General features: G+C 36.2%; 1 protein-coding gene across 1 annotated transcript in view; it reads left to right on the forward strand.

Moving 5' to 3' along the window:
* Nucleotides 1–20,006, forward strand: part of LOC124612670 (dnaJ homolog subfamily C member 17) — a 44,843-nt gene that overhangs the window by 11,743 nt on the left and 13,094 nt on the right. Inside the window, exons 3-6 of the mRNA XM_047140995.1 lie at nt 3,816–3,995; nt 11,024–11,242; nt 11,388–11,468; nt 14,437–14,649. Of these exons, the coding sequence (XP_046996951.1) occupies nt 3,816–3,995; nt 11,024–11,242; nt 11,388–11,468; nt 14,437–14,649 (693 nt within the window). The remainder of the gene's footprint in view (nt 1–3,815; nt 3,996–11,023; nt 11,243–11,387; nt 11,469–14,436; nt 14,650–20,006) is intronic.

Here is a 20,006-nt window from a genome sequence, read left to right on the forward strand (position 1 = left end):
TTATGTTTTCAGGATTTTCTTTGTAAAATTTAATTCGCATGTGGAAAGGACTTTTTTGAACAGAGATGTATTGATTTGGGTTTTATGTAAATTTTTATTGTCTGGTGAAGTGTTCATTGTATATCACAGATTTTTTGCAGTCTGCTATCCTTAGCTATTACATTTATTTGAAAGAATGTAAGGGTTTACATAATGTAGACACATGGCAATGGAGGAATACCAGAAATCTTAAACAGAAGTTTGCATCCAAACAAGATTCTAATCGTCTTTTTTTGTAGTTTGAAAGTGCTGTTAGCTTTTTTAGAGTATCCCATAAAGTGACTCCATATTTAAGGTGAGAATGGAAGTAGGCATGATATGTATTCACTACTGTTGTCTCACTACAGCAGGATTTTAATAAGAAAAGAAGATAACAAGTCTTGATTAGTGCTGCTTCATTCAGTATGCTTATTATGTTTTACATTGCTTGCAACCAAAATCCTAAAATTCATTGTTGATAGTGACCAGTGGGATAAACGTGTCGTCCTTTGGAGCATTATGGAATTTTAGTGCAGTGTTTTTTAAGCTGATTATTCTGTGACAGTGTGTTTTGTGACAGTGTTTATTGATTGCTGTAATTGTTCACTGCCGTCTCCTTTTAGTAGAATTGTGGTGTCATCTGCAAATATGATTGTTTTACATGCACCCACATTTCTGATAAGTGTTCAGATACAGTTTTTAGGTGAACCTTTGTTTGCTTGATGCACACTGCCTACTTATAATTGCTCAGGAAACAACTGATCCAGCTCTTGGACAGACCTCGAATACCTTTTCTTTTTTTCCCCAAGCTTTGACAGCACACTCTTATGGCCCACCATGTCAAAAGCTTTTGACAGGTTAATAAATACTCCTATTGTTTCTTGTCCCTCAGGCTTAGTATGACTGACAATTGTCATTGACCTCTTATTTCTGAATTTATGTTGTTCATTACATAGGATATTGTTTTTATTTGCAAATTTCTGGAGTTTGTGACACACAACTTTTTCTAATTCATTTGAAATTGAGGTAGTAATTGTGATGGGTCTGTAGTTACTTAAATCATCTTTCTCACCTTTTCATGTATTGGAATGACTTTAGATGTTTTCAGTACATCAGGGAAAGTGCCTGGCTGAAGTGAACAGTCGAATAAGTGTGTAAGCACTTCAATTAGGTTTGATGCACTCTCCTTTAAGATTGTTGCAGGGACACCATCAATGCCTGCAGAGTTGGAATTTTTTAGTCCTTTCATTGCATTAACTACTTCATCTTGTGAGACAGAACTGATGTACATGGGCCATCCATAAGCATTTATTTTATATTTGTTGGCTTGGGTGTTCTTATGTAAGTTTGATTGTATTTGATTATCAGCAACACCTGTGAAAAAATGGTTAAATGTGTTGGCTACTTTTAAGGGGTTTGTTACCTTTTTATTTTTTTGTGATAGTGTTATATTTTTGCAGGATGGTATGTGTTCATCAGATTCTCTCTCTCTCTCTCTCTCTCTCTCTCTCTCTCTCTCTCTCTCTCTCTCTCACACACACACACACTTTTTTTAAACATTCCACGTAGCCTTTAGTTTATTAGCTGAATTATATTCATTGTAATGCATTATTTTTGATGCTCTTATTACTTTTCTTAGTATTTTGAAATATTTTTTGTAGTATACATGTATTTCAAGCAAGGAATTTTTTGATTTACACATTTCATGAAGTAGTCTTTTCTTCTGGCATGAAACCCTTATTCCCCTTGTGATCCCGCTGTTTGTTCTAGAAATCCCCCCTCATGGTTACAGTTTTCAGTGCGAATGCAGTTTGAAAGAAATTAGTTAATGTATCCAATCAAAGTGTTAAAATTTTCATTTATGTCATAGTGTTGTTAATAATACTTCCTTTCATTTTTATGCTTAGTATTTGAGCAATATGCTCACTAGATCCTGCACTGAAAATTTTTAGTGAAGTTTTGTATAAACTTTTTGTGATTAGAAATTGATCTAAAGCTGTTACACAAGTTTCTGCTACTCAAGTAGCAGCCTTTACTTCAGTCATTAAATTACAGGATGTTGCAGGGTTCAAAAGAGCCTCTTTGTTTCTACTATTTGTGAAGAAATCAATGTTGAAGCCGCTGCTGTTTTTCAACTCACAATCTATTTTATTTACTGTGTATAACAAAGACTCCATTTTGATTAAGAGAAGTTCAAATTTTCCAGATGGTGATCAGCAAACTACAGCAATAAGCAGTTTGAACTGAATAATTTTTATAGTTGCAATTTCATAATTCTTTTCGACATTTGTTCTACTTAAGTCAGATAGATTAGTAAAATCTGTAGTTTCCTTTATGTAAATTGCCACCCCACACTGCTTGCTGTTTTTCCTGCAGTAGTAGGAAGACAAAATGATTTTATTTATTTTCGTATTCTGAATTAATTCTGGGTTAAGCCAGTGTTCAGATATGCATAACACTGAGATATCTTTTAGTTCATCAGATAACAGCATATTAATTTCATTGGTCTTATTATGCAGGTATTGCACATTATGGTGACAAATTTTTAGATCTGGTATATTCATGGCTTGGTAGTTGGGATCATATCTACAGCAACACATACATTTAGTGTAAATTAGGATCAGTAGTTGTGTTGTCTTTTCATTCTTCTTTCTCGTTCGTTTTACTTTTCTCACTGTTGTCAGTGGGATATACAGGAAGCTGATAGATTGTTTTCTTCCTTAAAAGTCTTTATCGATTATTTCATGACACGATCACAAACAACCTTTTGCTATCATAGTTTAAATACATTCTATGCTTCATGTGCCGATTTCGATGCAACCTGCTTATATCCAGTATTGTGAACACAGTTTCCTTGCTTTAAAGTTTGTTTTCCGAATTTCTTTGTTTACACATGAACTATAAATTAGATCGTATCTTTGAGGCAGTGTGGCAGCTACTGTGTTTCTGCATGTCATTTTCCTGTGTTAGTTTCATCTGTGAGTTAGTGTCTAGAATATTTTTACATCCTGCTCCAGGTTTCACTACACTAGTCATTGCTATGTCGTGATTTTTCTCTCGGAACATGCTGGATAGATTTCTGCCATGATTGTCCTGTAGTAATATTACATTAATCTTTTTCCTTGTGTTCATTATTGACTTTAGTTGCGTAGACACCATTCATTTTCACCTCATTGATTTTTACAAGCTCACGATTATTTGGAGAGTCATTATCAGAGCTACTTGTTTCCAAAACATCATATTTGTTTTTATCAGAAAATATATATTTTTGTACCAGTTCATTGGTGCTACTTCAGCATTATTTCCAGCGCAACATATTCTGTATTCTCTCTAAGTCCATCTTGGTACAGAATGCATACCTGTTTTTGATTTGACATGTTATGCTGTGTGTTGGATTTTTGTGACAAGTATGGTAAACTACACTCCATACATATATGGAAAATTGCCAAAAAACTAATGCGAACTCATCTTTTATCCTGACCAGTTTCATTTATTGTAGCAAATGGATTCAATCACTTTGTGTCTCCTATTTGTTTCACTAACACATTCTTTGGGGAGATATATGAACAGTTAGTCATCATTACTAGATGCTGCAGCCTAACAGAGAAAAACTGTCAGTTATTGTTAAATATCTCTTAAATTCAAAATACTAAACCAACATTACCTGTACTGTCTTAATCGAAACATGTAACATTAATAGCAAACATGGTATTTTAGTTCAACACTAACAGATGTTATAATAGGGATTTTGAAAAATGTGCTAGCATTTATTTTGTGTATTTTTATCATAATTTCAGGCTGCATATGATAAAGTATTAAAGGCAAAGCAAGCTGCGAAACTTAGAACACAGCAGTTAGACTCTAGAAGAAAGAAATTTAAAGAGGAACTAGAAGCAAGAGAGAGGGCAGCACAAGAAGCAGCAGCAAAGAAGTCTGAGTTTTTAATTGACACAAGAACAGATGAAGAAAAGCTTCAGGTAAACAGTGGCATCAACTGCCATGGCATCCTGAAATACATATTTCATCTTTTTCAGTCATGGAGAGATGAGTAAGTTATGAAGCAGTTTTTATTACCTGTACTATTTTTGTATTTGGTTACATTTTAGTAATTATATAAGTTACTGGTCTTGTTTCATAAGAAATAATTTTCAGCATTTGAAATATCGAAATGAAAATGTGTTAGATAAAGCTGGAGGAATTAGACAAATGTTGATACAAATATGAAGAAAAGACGAAATGGTAAGAACTAATTGTGTTTTTTTTTTTTTTTGATCAAGAACTTGGGTGGAGGTGGAGAGTGGCAACAGGCCAATGGAAGAATCAGTTCCTGAATTCAAAAATCTCTAATTCCCAAATATACCAATTTCCTTTGCTGTTACGAAATATACTGCTACTTTGTAAAGCGTTTCCAAAGCCCTGTGCCCCCAACCCTCCACACCTATTTTCTTCCTTTGGAAGAAAGAACCTTTTTCTAGAAGCTCAGTTATTTTTCTTTCCTCCACTATCTGTCCTACACAACTTTTTCATAATCTTGTAGCTTCAATGGTGTTGGAGGGAGGAGGAGGGGAAGGCAGCAATGTGACCATGGCAGTATTTTTGCCGTTCAAACTAAGTACTACTTTTTTTTATTTTATTTTCAAATCCAGCAGCATTATTTATTGCTATGGATTTTGAAACGACAGGGATCCATATTCAGGGATAAAGTGTAAGATTTATGTACATTACCTTTGCAAAATTAACATCTGAACACGTAGAAACTGCTCATCCATCCATCAATAGATACAGTATAACGTCAACTCAGTATCAACTATTTTCATACCTCTTGTTGTGTGAATAAGCATTGTCCTCATTTCAGATGATCAAGTCCACAAATGGAGCCTTGAGGCTTTGAAATTGATAGCCATTAAGTTATGAAGCAATGAATACTGCTGTTTACATTCAAACATAAAAATAGTATTTTTTTTCCAATGTGAAAAGCAGCTTATTCTAATTTCCATATTTGGTAATAGGGTCCACTTTTACAGTTTCTTTTTGTTGGATAAATTCCTCGTCAGTAATAGATCAAGAGTCAGCTTCCTTCATTTACACATAACGGAAACCAAATATTAGCCAGATCAACTTATCTTCATTTTTAGGAGTATTTGTGATGTGGACTCAGAAAGTGTCCAGCTTATACTCTGTGTGTGCTTCAAATTAAGTCGTACTAGAGGTGATGTAATAAACACATGTAGCATTTAGAGTACTGAAGTAAGTTACAGAGTATATGGTAATTTCCATTATATCACTGTATTAAAACTAATGCACAAAGCTGTTCTGTAGAATATGGGATAGCTATGATGATGTTTGTTTCTTCTTTTTTATGTAAAAGTGATCCCTTGCTGTATGCACCAGTGCCAAAATACTCCAAACTTTATTAATTTTTGAAAAACTAGTACATAATATTTATTCAGTTTATTAATGGCAATTATCAGAACTTTGTTCAGTGTTGTCATGCATGGAAATGAAACCAGAGTTTTGAGTGGTTACAGATAAGGATTGGTTCAAGCTAATCACACTGTGCAGTCCATTTATAATCATACTGTACAATTCATTTATAATGAATGTTTTATTCAGTTCTTGTTATTCGTAGTCTTACTTCTGTGATATATTTCAACAGTTGGACTCTTCATGTGTGGTCAGTATATATAAAGCCAGGTAACATATGGGTTCTTTTCAGTATACAAAATTAGTAGTTACTTAAAAATATTACATTTGTGGTAAATATGAATGTATATGTGAATTACAGCTCAAAATGGGAGTACAAAATAAATGTTGTTTTGTAGTTAATTCCAGAGAAACTATTTTATCACAGATATTTCAAGCCTCTGCAGGAACTGTGGACCTCGCCGAAATGGGGTGCCTTGTGTGCCTTAGCTGTACAGATAGCCATGCCATAGGCACAACCACAACAGGGATAGGCCAAACAAATTTGTTATTCTTGATGAGGGAGCAGCCTCTTCAGTCTGAATGATTAACTGGTTGGCTCTACTCTGTGGCTTAATTATGAGGCTATCCTCTTGGCTAAAAATTTTGAGAGGTTTTAGCCTACCATTCAGATCTCTGGGTGGGCACAACTCGGAAGGATGTCTTCATCAGGAAAAACAAGACCGACATTCTGTGGATAGGGTCATATAATGTTAGGTACATTAATCAGGTAGATAGGTTAGAGAATTTTGAATAGGAGGTGAATATGTTGAAGTTAGATGTTGTGGGAATTAGAAGGATGCAGTAGCTGTATGAGTAAGACTTCTGGTTATATGAGTGCTGGTTAGGAGTACAAAAGCAAATACAGGTAATACAGTAGTACTTCTAATAATAAATAAGAAAATAAGGAATGTTGGTAAGATACTATTAACAGCACAGTGAATGCATTATCATAGACAAGAAACCAACACCCATCAAAGCAATACAAGTTTATTTGCCAACTAGCTCCACAGATGACAACGAGATGAAAGACTGTATAAGGAGATGAAAGAAATCATGCAGATAGTTCAGGGAGATGAACATTTTATTGTGATGCCTGACAGGAATTCTCTAGTAGGGGAAGGAAAAGAAGGAAAAATAGTAGAAGGACTTAGGCCGGAGAAAAGGAAAGCCACCTGGTATAATTTTGCACAGAGCATAATGTAATCATCACTAACACTTGGTAAGAATTGTATAAGAAAGTTATGAACATGTCAAAGATGTGGTAGTTTTCAGATTGTTTATATAATGGTAAGATAAAGATTTCTAAACCACATTTCCATAGCCCAATGTAGACTTTTGCCGTAATGTAATGGTTATGAACTGCAAAGTTAAACCGAAGAAGTTGCAAAAAGATATAAAATTAAGATGATGAAACCTGGATAAAGTGAAGCAACCAATGGTTGTTGAGAGTTTCAGATGAAGCATTAAGCAAAGTTTTGACTGAAACAAGGGGAAAAGAATAATATAGATAATGAGTGGGTAGCTTTAAGAGATGAAATAGTGAAAACAGCAGAGGATCAAATAGGTAAAAAGTTCTACTAGAAATCCTAGGGTAACACAGGGATAACTGAATTTAATCGACGAAAGAACAAAATACAAAAAAAAAAAAAATTAAACAAAATAGGCAAAAGGGAATACAGATGACAAAAAAATGAAATTGCCAGTAAATGGAAAATGGCTATACAGAAATGGCTACAGAAGCCAGGTGAAACACACTCAGACTTTAAGAAGAATGTTATAATACCAATGTCAAAGAAGATAGTTGCTGATAGGTGTGAATATACTGAACCATCAGGTCAATAAGTCATAGTTGCAAAATACTGTCACAAGTCATTTACAGACGAATGGAAAGACTGCTAGAAGCCAATCTCAGGGAAGATCAGTATGAGTTTTGGAGAAATTTAGAAAAGTGTGGCACTGCTGACGGTACAGCTTAGAATGTAGGTTGGAGAAGGGCAAAACTATTTTTTTACAACGTGTACAGAAACCAGACTGCAGTTAGAGAGGCATGAGGGGGAAGCAGTAGTTGAGAAGGGAGTCAAACAGGGTCGTAGCCTATAGTCAATGTTATTCAATTTGTAAATTGATGAAGCATTGATGAAACCAAAGATAAATTAGGAACGGGAATTAAATTTCAGGGAGAAGAAACAAAAACTTTGCAGTTTTCCGATATCATTGTAATTCTGCCAGACATTATAAACGACTTGGAGTAACAGTTGAATGGGATGGATAGTGTCTTGAAAAGAGATTATAAGATAACCACCAGCAAAAGTAGAATAATGTAATACAATCTAGTTGAATTAAATCAGGTGATGCTCACAGAATTAGATTAGGAAATGCAACACTGAAAGTAATGGATGGGTTTTGCTATTTGAGCAGCAAAGTAACTGATGTTGGCTGTAGTAGAGAGATTGAAAAAACAGAATAACAATCACAAGGAAATCATTAAAAAAATTCTTAGCATATGACATAAATTTAAGTGTTAGTAAAACGTTCTGTGAAGGTATTTGTCTGGAATGTAGCCTTGTTCAGGAGTGAAACATGGGCAATAAACAGTTTGGACAAGAAAAGAATAGAAGTTTTTGAAATGTGTTGCTATAGACCCACAAATGGACTAAATCAGGAGTTTGATTGGTAGGACACATCCTGGGACTTCAGTGAATAGTCAGCTTGTTAATTATGTGAAGTTGGTGGGGTTAAAAATTATAGAAGGAAGGCTAGCTCAAGATAGATTAGTGATTCATCAAATCAGTTTTTGGACTGAAGACCACATTAACAGCAACTTCCTAATAGCATTGTTTTCGCCATATAAGTATGAACAAAGTAACTAATTTTCATTGACCAGTATTGTACAACATTTAGAAAAATTACTTCAGACAAAGTTGCGAAATAGGGAATACACAGATGCAACATCATCTGTGTACTTGTAATTTATAATCTGCTGCAACATCAGTTGTCATGTGGATGAAATCTTTCCACAAGATACACACCAAGTAAGCCATGTAGTGCATAATAGTCCAACCTGGCATCTTAGGTCAAAGAAATGTGCACAGTTCAGTTCTACTTGGTGTAGTAGTCTTGTTTGGGTTGCTCCTTAATGAAAACACACAAAAGGACTCATTAGTATGTTCATCTAGGCTTATACCCTGCAGGTCCAGAAGCACTTTTCTGCAGATGTTTTAGTAGTCAAATGGGAAAGGAGGATCTCAAGTAACTCCTTAAATCAGAGAGGCATCCTCTTGCCTATAGAAAAATGTTGCTGCTTCCCAACATAAACAGACATCAGTTATTCAAAGCTTAAACAGTGCTGAAGGAAGAAAACAAGGCAAAGATCATTTATGGAAAGGAACTGCTGAAGTTTATGCAAAAGAAAATAGTTCTAGTCGAAAATCTGGAATATGGTATGTTACAGACATAAGAAATATTTGCCGGGTTTTTTAGTGTGAAATAAAATAAAAACAGCCTTCAAGTGTGGTGCATTATGTTAGATATGGGTGTAAATCTAGAAAATACATTTCTTGTGTGAAAGAATACCATATTACTTTCTTGGACACACATTATTTTATGGTTGTGTCTTTTTATAGAGGAACCATCAATGCGAACACCTCATGCAGTTTTGCTTTCATACATGGGCTACATTCCATACAAATAATTTCAGAAACGACTTCCTGACATTTAAATCTATACTCGATGTTCACAAATTTTTCTTCTTCAGAAACGCTTTCCTCGCCATTGCCAGTCTACATTTTATATACACTCTACTTCGACCATCATCAGTTATTTTGCTCCCCAAATAGCAAAACTCCTTTACTACTTTAAGTGTCTCATTTCCTAATCTAATTCCCTCAGCATCACCCGACTTAATTCGACTGCATTCCATTATCCTCATTTTGCGTTTGTTGATGTTCATCTTATACCCTCCTTTCAAGACACTGTCCATTAGTTCAACTGCTTTTCCAAGTCCTTTGCTGTCTCTGACAGAATTACAATATCATCGGTGAACCTCAAAGTTTTTATTTCTTCTCCATGAATTTTAATACCTACTCCGAACTTTTCTTTTGTTTCCTTTATTGCTTGCTCAATATACAGATTGAATAACATCGGGGATAGGCTACAACCCTGTCTCACTCCCTTCCCTACCACTGCTTCCCTCCCTGTATTTTACCCCTGCCACCTTCAGAATTTGAAAGAGAGTATTCCAGTCATCATCATGAAAAAGCTTTCTCTAAGTCTACAAATTCTAGAAACGTAGGTTTGCCTTTCCTTAATCTATCTTCTCAGATAAGTCATAGGGTCAGTATTGCCCCGTGTGTTCTAACATTTCTGTGGAATCCAAACTGATCTTCCCTGAGGTTGGCTTCTACCACTTTTTCCATTTGTCTGTAAAGAATTCGTGTTAATATTTTTCAGCTGTGACTTATTAAACTGCTAGTTCAGTAATTTTCACATCTGTCAACACCTGTTTTCTTTGGGATTGAAATTATTATACTCTTCTTGGAGTCTGAGGGTATTTTGCCTGTCTCATACATCTTGCTCCCCAGATGGTAGAGTTTTGTCACGGCTGGCTCTCCCCTAATGAAATGTTTTCTACTCCCAGGATTGAATATAAGAGGCTCTGATCTCTGTACTATTGAACCATCAAAGAACTTCCTCAAATTATATTCATATAATTTATATCTGTACATTCACCAGTGTAGATTGACACAGTCTCAATCCAGCACTGTGATATTTAGATATTTCAGGTGCAAATATTTGGTAATTTAAGTGTATTCATTGCCAAACTCTGCATAAAACATTATTTGCTCGACAACAAAACATAATTATGTGTTCATCTTTAGTGATGTTCCTCCACCCACTGTCTTGGGACACTGAACTGCCATGTTATTAATGGAACACATGCTGTGGGTTTACACACATAACTATTGGAATATCAGACCTTAAGCAGTACCAGTCATGTGAGTAATTGCTATTTCGGAGTAGGATTGGAGAATTTTTACTGTGATAATATTGAACATTTTTACTCAGTGCTGCCCAAAACATTTCATTTTTCACACTTGTATCAGATATTGGTACAGAACCTGTATTTCGTTTTATCAGCATTTGAAAGAGCTTTTTTCCTCACCATAAGAGAAGTCTTTATGATATAATTATGTGATGTTCCATGCCTTAATAGATAACTTTGTTGTAACTTAAAAGATTCTCAAGCTAATGTTTGCATTCTACACTAAAGCACCAAAGAAACTGGTATAGGCAAGTGTATTCAAATACAGAGATATGTAAACAGGTAGAATACAGCACTGCAGTCAGCAACAATATTAGGCAGGTGTACCAGTTTCTTTGGCTCTCCAGTGTAATTGTGCACATAATTGGAGAGGGGAAATTGTTCTTGATGATATCTGTTCTTGTGAAATTGATCTTTTGTTTGTCGCTGTTGGTAGTGTAATGCAGCAGCTGAATTACATTACTTCTCTAATCTTTAATGTTAATTATTTGTTTGTAGGCTGAGATTGATAGGTTAAGAAAAGAGGGATCAAAAGCAGTCGAAGAAGAAATAAGATATGTTCAGAAAATAATAGAAGAAGAAAGAGAGCAGAGAGCAAACAGGAGAGAACAAGAAGCAAATAATCAATATCGTCTTCGGATTAGGTGGAATGTAAATAAGTCTGATGTGAATAATGGAGGATATTCATATGACATGTTACACAAATTGTTGTCAAAGGTGAGATTATGTTAGTGTCTATCATTCTTATACAGTGTAATTACAATGACAGTATAAATCTTAATATTACATTTATTTAAATAAATGAAGGCAACATTTGCACGATCTATTTTAACTTTACTTTATGTATTGTTTTGTATTGCAGTATGGAAATGTGGTAGCACTGATATTATCTCCAAAGAAGAAAGGTCGAGCACTTGTTGAGTTTGAGAGTAAAGATGCTGCAGTAAGTATTGTAGTAATTGAAACATATGATATTGCAAAATGAAAATGTCGATGTTAAGGATAGATAAATGGGTTTCAGGGTTCTCTGTTGACTTATCCTTCACTTTTTTTCTATATGTCACTTTTTTTATTATTGTTGTTATTATTTTTATTTTGGAAAAAGGAGGAAATGCTAAATTATTGTTGACATTGTACCATTTTTCTAACTGTCTTACTTGGAAAGATACAGGCAGCAGTGACAAGTGTGCTCATTTTTGCAGTATTGTTGACTGTTACATTGTTTCGTTAGTGAAATACATCAGCAGTGGATTGGGCAACAGTTGTGATTATTTCTTATTTTGCTGTTTTGGAAAACCGAAAGTTGTTCCATTGAGACTTGTGAATGGTAAATAAAATGAGAAACAATGATTAAAAGGATGAGTCAATGCAGAATCCAAGTGATGTCATGTTTCATGTAGAAAAGAAAGCAATGAAATTGAAGTAAATGAGTTGACAGAACTGTTGAAGAGATCTGTATTGTCAACAGTCAGAACAGCTTCTGTGATACAGAACAACCAAAGAAGTCAATGAAAATGGAGGCATAGCACACCAGTTGCGTTGAAAGATAATGTGATTGTCGTAGGTGTGCAAATACAAAGGACGGGAATACAGAGGATCTGATTATTCAAAATTGGTGAGTAGAACCCATTTATCTGTCTTTATAGTTGATTACTGTGTTTGATTGTGATATTCTAATTGTTTATTTCGTCTCACGGCATTTGTCATTGACGAGAACAAGCATCACACTGAATAAAGTGGATGTGGTCAATTAAAGAAATAAATAGGAGTTGGTGCAGATCAAAGATGATTTGAACACATGAACCCATGTAAACGAAAAGGTAAAATAACGAATGATGAACACATTATGAAGCTTCATGAAATAGTAGTTTGGGGCAGTGATGCCCCCTTGTACATATTAGAGAAGACAATGCTGGCTGTTCACTGTTAGTTATTGTCTAGTGCACTTGACAGTCATGAGTGGAAACAGTCAAAATAGTTAGAAGGCAGCAATTATTTAGGGAGTTGCACTAGTGAGTATACACAGAATTGAAAAGACTGCAGAGATGGCTTGACTTCGAAAAGTGATATGTTGTTTATCCTAGCCTACCTGTGGTCAGTTTAAGAAGTTCTAGTTAATATAGTATCCTACACTGGAATATTTTAGGATAACCATGGGTAATGTTGCTGTTAATGATCAGTATATTCCCATAAGTGCTGAAAGGTGCACATACATTACATTAAATTAACTTTGCCTGTATGTGCTGGAATGATTTGAAAGCTACGTTCTGACAAAAGCAAAGTAAATTCGTATGGCATGATTGACTGGGATTCTCTCGAGGGATGTTCAGCGACTTGTTTGCAAGTTCTTTCGATTGGTCTGAGATAGTAGTTTGTGAACAGTTCGACTCACTGTGGAGAGAAAGTACACAACGGGGCAACACGTCTTTGAATTGGATCAATAAGAAGGGACATCTTTCTCCGTCATAGCTATAATCCACGTTTTTCTGGGTAATGAGTTCAAGCACTCACTGGTAGTGACAAAACCGGGAAAATATTCCAATCCTGGTTACTGAAGTGGGCGAGATTGAATGTCCGTTTTTGTGTGGAGTGGCTTCTTCTTTCGACTGATTTATTTTCTCTTGCATGGAATTGTGATTGTTGAGAAATTTCGCCGGCCGGAGTGGCCGAGCAGTTCTAGGCGCTACAGTCTGGAACCGCGCGACCCCTATGGTCGCAGGTTCGAATCCTGCCTCGGGCATGGATGTGTGTGATGTCCTTAGGTTAGTTAGGTTTAAGTAGTTCTAAGTTCTAGGGGCCTGATGACCACAGCAGTTAAGTCCCATAGTGCTCAGAGCCATTTGAACCATTTCAGAAATTTCAGAGGGACATCACGGATTTACACAAATAAAGAGGAGAATTTCTTTTTAAAGGCAGGAATACTTCTGTGCAACATATTTCATCAGCTAGTATTGTGTAATATCCAAGGATAGTATTGTGTAATATCCAAGGAAATAGGTGATCATCAAGATTCCCGACCCCCAAATTTATTGAATGTATATGCTGGTTAGTTTGCCTAGACCTCTCCCACTTTTCCTTCAATAGATGCTGGTTACTGTTAAAAGACAATTGATACAAATATTATGAGGCAGTGCTCCATCATCTTTTGGGCTTGTAACTGGGATATTATTATTTCTTATTCCAACAGTTTAGCTGACAGCCTTACAGACATTCTCATGGTGAGTCACTTCCAAGGTTTTTAAATCACTTTACACAGTATTGTGGAGTAAACTTGGATGCATCAGGGATAACACTATTGGTAACAAGAACATCAAGTCATAGATGAATCTTTATGCATCTAAGATCAAAACAGTGCAAGCACAGAGTCATCGCAATGTTCATCTGTGTTTCCTTTGTTTTAATCGTATCCAGATGGACACTTTTGTTACCAACAATGTTCTCTCTGATGCATGTGCATTTACTACATAGTATCGTGTCAAGTGATTTAAAAATCATAACAAGCAGCCTGAGAATGGCTTTAAGATTATGAACCATAAATATCAGCACAGGAATTAATAATACCCTGGATGCATGCCTGTAAGATAATGGAATATTCAATCCCCAGAGAAAACTTCTAGAAACATATTCATTAGGAGGATTATGCTGTTTAATGATAGCAAATTCCTTACTAATGATTGAGTAAAGCCATCATTTCTAAAATTGACATCTTTGGTGGATAAGTTGGTACAATGTATTTTTCCAGAGATTTTATTTCACATTGTCTTCATCAGCACAATATTTACGACAGGTAATCTATAGTAGTGTTCGGTTGTAATTATCCCCATTTCATGTTCATAATTATGTCTATGTTTTATTTCCTTGATTTTTCACATTATGTGTTTTAAAATCCAACAACAAAATTCTCTTTTTAGATCATGGCGCAGAAATATGAAAAGGGCCTTACTTCAAACCCTCTAATTGTAGAGTGGCTTACGCAGCCACACAATGAAGAGGATGTCACTACAGTACCATCTTCACAATTTTCTACAACAGAAAGTAGTGAGAGACATGGACTGTTTCCTTCAATGAACACTGGAGGTGCTATGTCTTCTGGTTCTTATGCTCGCTCCTCACCAAGTCCAATGGTAATTACATTACATGTTTTTTATGTAAAATATTTCAGTAGTAAAATCCATGGAACACCATGCTACTAATTTGAAAAAAAAATTAAAAATTGAACATTAATTAGCTCATAAAATTATATATGCTGTACCACTTTTGTTGTTAATGTATGTATTTTGAAGAAATGGAAATTGAGCTGGAATATAGGAAGGCTAGTTTCCAGCTCAGTTTCCATTTCCTCAAAATATAGGAAGACTCTCCTCAGGGCGTCACACCTAGTGATTATGAGGCTGGCGACCACGGGGCCCCGAGCTGAGTCCTGGCATTGCTTCCACTTACTTATGCCAGGCTCCACATTTTTATCTTTCCTGTCTGGCCACCCTCGACCAGTTCTTGTTCTTTTCTGACCCTGACGCTATTAGGTTTTGAGGGCTAGGGGTCTTTCATTTTCCAACCTATACTTCTCATGCAGCATCTGACCCGGAGAAGGCGGCTGCAAAAGTCGTCTGTATCCCATGTTAGGGGCGGCCTCCAGAACTGCGGAAGGCAACGGAATACCACTGCAGATTATCTTCCCTGCATAATGCAGTCTCTATTTTATGTACAAAAATGGCTTCCTCTTATGTTAAATCAGTGTCCGGAGGTAAAATAGTCCACCATTCGGATCTCCGGGGGGGGGGGGGGGGGACAACTTTGAAAGGAGGCAAAAAATCAAAACGAGGATTGGTACCTGGAATGTTAGAACGCTGCTACAGGCAGGAAAACTAGAAAACCTTAAAAGAGAGCTGGAAAAGAAACACATGGACCTCATAGGAGTTACTGAGGTAAGGTGGAATGGACATGGAGAGTTGCAGTCAGATGAATATGTGTTGTACTGCTCAGGAGGAGAAGTAAAAGGAATGAATGGAGTAGGAATGATTATGACAAAGGAGTTGGCTAAATGTGTGGAATATGAAGACTATGCAAATGACCGGGTTATTGGTGTAAGGCCAAAAGGAGCACAAAAAGATTTACTCATTGTCCAGGTGTATATGCCAACTTCAGAACATTATGACCAAATTGTAGAGGAAACAACATACAATGTAATAGAGAGAATAATGGACAAAAATAAAAATGCTGCAAAATAGTAATGGGAGACTGGAACTCCATTGTGGGAAAAGGGAAAGAGGAAAACATAGCAGGCAGTCATGGTCTTGGAAAGAGAAATGATAGAGGTGAATGGCTAAATGACTTCTGCAGGGAAAGGCAGCTGATAGCGGCAAACACATGGTTCAAGAACCACAAGAGGAGGCTCTACACTTGAAAATCACCAGGGGATAAATACAGAAACCAAATCGATTTTATACTGGTAGAAGAAAGATACAGGAATGGAATCAAGAAGGTGCACACATTACCAGGTGCAGATATTAATAGTGATCACAACTTACTTCTGGCAGAAATAGAAATAAGAATGAAAAAACTGAAGAAGGCGACCATGGTGAAGAAGTGGGATCTAGAGAAGAGAAGATCCAACAAAGAACAAATTACAGAAATGCTTTCTCGGGAGTTTCTAAACACCTGATAATGCCAACGAGTACTGGAATATGCTGAAAGAAGGAATCATTAAAGCAGGACAGCAAAATATAGGATCTGTAAATGGGAAAAGGTCAAAAAAACCGTGGGTCACACAAGAAATGATTTCCAAGATGGAGGAGAGAAGAAAATTGAAGAACAAGGGCACTGAAGATGCAAGAAAGATATACCAAAGGTTAAATAATGAACTGCAAAGAGAAACAGAGCAGGCTAGGAAAAAATGGCTAAAAGAGGAATGTGATGAAATTGAAGAACTGGACAGGAAGGGAAGATATTATACAACAGAGTAAAGACTATGACATAGGAACAAAACAGAGCAGGAAGTGCTACTATGGAAATTTTGAGTAAAAACGAAGAAGTAGTGTACAAAGATCGTGACAGTGTCCTCCAGAGATGGGAAGAATATCTAAAAGAGCTATATGATACAAATAGCAAACCAGAAACTCTGGAACTTGAATCACACAACAGTGTAAGTGATGACGAGAAAGGACCAACCATCATAATGGAAGAAGTAAAGTCTGCCATAGCTGCAATGAAAAATGGCAAAGCGGTAGGTACAGATACGATACTGGGAGAAATATTAAAATGCTTGAACCAAGATGGAATAAGAGAAATACTGAAATTATGTAATAAAATATGACAGTGGTGAATGGTCTGAGGACTTTCTGACAACAGTAATGATTCCATTACCGAAAAAAGAAGAAACCAGGAAATGCAGCAAGCACAGGACAATCAGCCTCATTTCACATGCAGCCAAAGTTATGTTAAGAATAATTAATAAAAGACTTGAAAAAGTAATGGAGGAGAATCTTGGCGAGGAGCGGTTTGGCTTTAGACGGAATACGGGCACCAGAGATGCAATAGGGCTCCTACGAATCTTGGGAGAAAGGTTTATTGGAAAAGGAAGAGACCTAGATATGTGCTTGATCGATCTAGAAAAGGCATTTAACAATGTGGTTTGGGACAAGCTGGCGACTATAATGAGGGAAAAGAGAGTGGACTGGAAAACCAAAAGACTTGTAAACTCATTATATCTTAATCAAAAAGTTTCAATTAAAGTGAGAGGAGAAAGTACAAACTGGATCGGACTAGGAAAAGGAGTAAGACAAGGATGCTATCACCTACTCTTTTCAACCTCTACTTGGAAAATATGATTGACCAATCCTCATTAGATGACAAAGGCGTAGAAATTGGAGGAAGAAGAGTAGCATGTTTGAGGTTTGCTGATGACGTGGTCCTTCTAGCCACAGGGGAAAAAGAATTACAGGATTTGGTGGACACCATTGAAACTAACGGAAAAAAATATGGAATGAAAATTAATACAAATAAAACAAAAGTGTTGGCACTAGGAGGAAATAAGGAAATACAAATTATGCTGAGTAGAGAAATACTAGAACAGGTGCAACATTTTAAGTATCTTGGAAGCAGGATAGACACCGACTGGAAGTGTACCACAGAAATTAAAACAAGGATAGCAATGGCAAAAGAGGCGTTTTATAAGAAAAGGAGAATTTTCTGCTGCGGTCTGGACAGAGAACTCAGGAAGAGACTCTTAAAATGTCTGGTTGGAGTGGTGTCCTATATGGTGCTGAAACATGGACTATGAGGAAGGAAGACAGAGAAAGGCTGGAGGCTTTTGAGATCTGGACATGGCAGAGGATGGAAAGAATAAGTTGGATGGACAGAGTAAAAAATGAAGAGGTACTGAGAAGAGTGGGAGAGAAGAGACAGTTACTAGATGTAATAAAGAGAAGAAAAAGAAATTGGATTAGGCATATATTAAGAAAGAATGACGGACTGATAAAAACAGTTTTAGAAGATTATGTAGAAGGGAAAAGGAAGTGAGGAAGGAAGAAATTCCAGATACTGGATGACATGATGGACAGTACAACATACAGCAGCCTTAATAGTTAAATAGTGGTATGCTGCCACTTTAATGACATACACATTAATTTACACTGAATTTGTGAATTGCTACACACAGCCTGTAGAGAAGAGATTGCGTGTTGTAATGCTGGGCAATTGATGCGCAGATGTCGTGTTGAGTTGTTAAACCTTCAGACAGAATGCTTGAACACTGCAGCTGAATATATAGAGCAGTCGATAGTATCTTATTCCACATGGTGGCATCAGCAGTACAAAAACTGCAGTGTCTTCTACTGTGTTTTAATAATTGAAAGTCCCTCTTGATGATCCTGAAAGGTATAAATAATAGCACAAGGAAAGCCCCATACACCTTCCTTTGCCTTTACAGTAGTTAGTCGAAGAGCTGCATATAATAATGCTTATCAGTCATTACTTTCAGGAGTTCTCATTCTTTGATGTTTAAACATTGCATTTTGACTGTCATTCCATACTGCTCCTGCAAGTGTCATACTATTGTATGTTGGTTCACTGCCATTATGAACACAAACCTCTTACACACTGAAGTGTACAGTTCTTCACACTCAGAACTGTATGCTTTCAGGATTATAGACCAAATTTTCATGTGGAATTAATTACTGGGCCTGTTATCTTGCTAGTATGCTTTTTTCTCCTTAAAATCTGAGGTGAAGTTGGTGATGTTTCTTTGTTAGTGTGTGCAACAAAGATAAAACAAGTAACATTTCTGAAATATGATTTACAGTTGCTAGGAAAATAGCAGCTGCAAATAAAAACAAAGAATAGTTTCAACACACTTGCAATCTTTTATAGAATAGGTGTTTGACAGATTGTTGTTTCAAATGCATGGAAGGCATTACATTGTTATTAAATGCATTTTGAGCTCACCAGCCCTTATAAGAGAAAGAACTGTAAGTGTTATCTGAACAAAACCAGTAATTTTCATTGAGTGCTTTTTCTACCAGCAGTAATTCTAAATCACCTTTGATCATTGAATGTCAGAAAGGGGAAATGGGCCAGGCTCTAAATTTGGACAATCTGGAATGGAGTAACAATAGCATTGCTGAGTATGTGGGCTGCTATGGGAGACTGGGGTTAACAAATCCCACCTCCTCATCTCTGGCTGTGTACCACACTGAAATCAGCATTGCATTCATAATACTTCCATACTGCTATAATTGCTACGGTGTGCTGTACGATGTGCTAGCTAAGGTTGCGCAACAGGTGGAAACAATCTGTACCAGCACAAAGTCATTCAGTTTCCCGTGATTCCTCTGCTACCAGAAAATTGTGAAGTGATAGTATGCATGTATTAAATAAGACTAACACGCAGGCACAGAATTTCATTAATTGTTCTTTATATAGTCGAGCATCCCTCACTGCCCTACAAGTGTTGAAATGTTCATCAAGAGACAGAAGTATCAGTTAAACATGCTGTTTCTCAAAGATCTTAGCTGGTATGAAACACTTCCCATCAGTAAAAAAAAGTACCTTTGACTCTAACACTTCATTGTCTTACTTCTTTTCCTAGGGCTTATCAAACATTCTTCTTTGCATATTTGCAAAGCCTTTCAAATTTGATGTATGGAATACCCATTCTCCTTGGAGAACACAGAACATAAGTGCAAGAGTTTGTTAAGTTAACTGTGTCAGAGGCCATGCAGACTTGTCGACAAAAATCCTAAGAAGGCTCAGTTTGAAACGTATGACGATAGCTGGACACTTGCAGATACAAAACCGATTAATAGATTGGAGCTGTTAAGGTGTTTTGCAGCATGGCAAATAGACAAAAATTATGATGCACTTCAATAATTGTACAAAATATGTCTCAAGAAGGAAACTGAATTTTCTGACTTCTGATAAACTGGTGTAATTGTATAAGTATATATCTTACTATTTGGTCTCAGAGACACTAGTGTTCGTGGAT

This window comes from Schistocerca americana, chromosome 4 (assembly GCF_021461395.2).
Source record: "Schistocerca americana isolate TAMUIC-IGC-003095 chromosome 4, iqSchAmer2.1, whole genome shotgun sequence".
Lineage (NCBI taxonomy): Eukaryota > Metazoa > Arthropoda > Insecta > Orthoptera > Acrididae > Schistocerca > Schistocerca americana.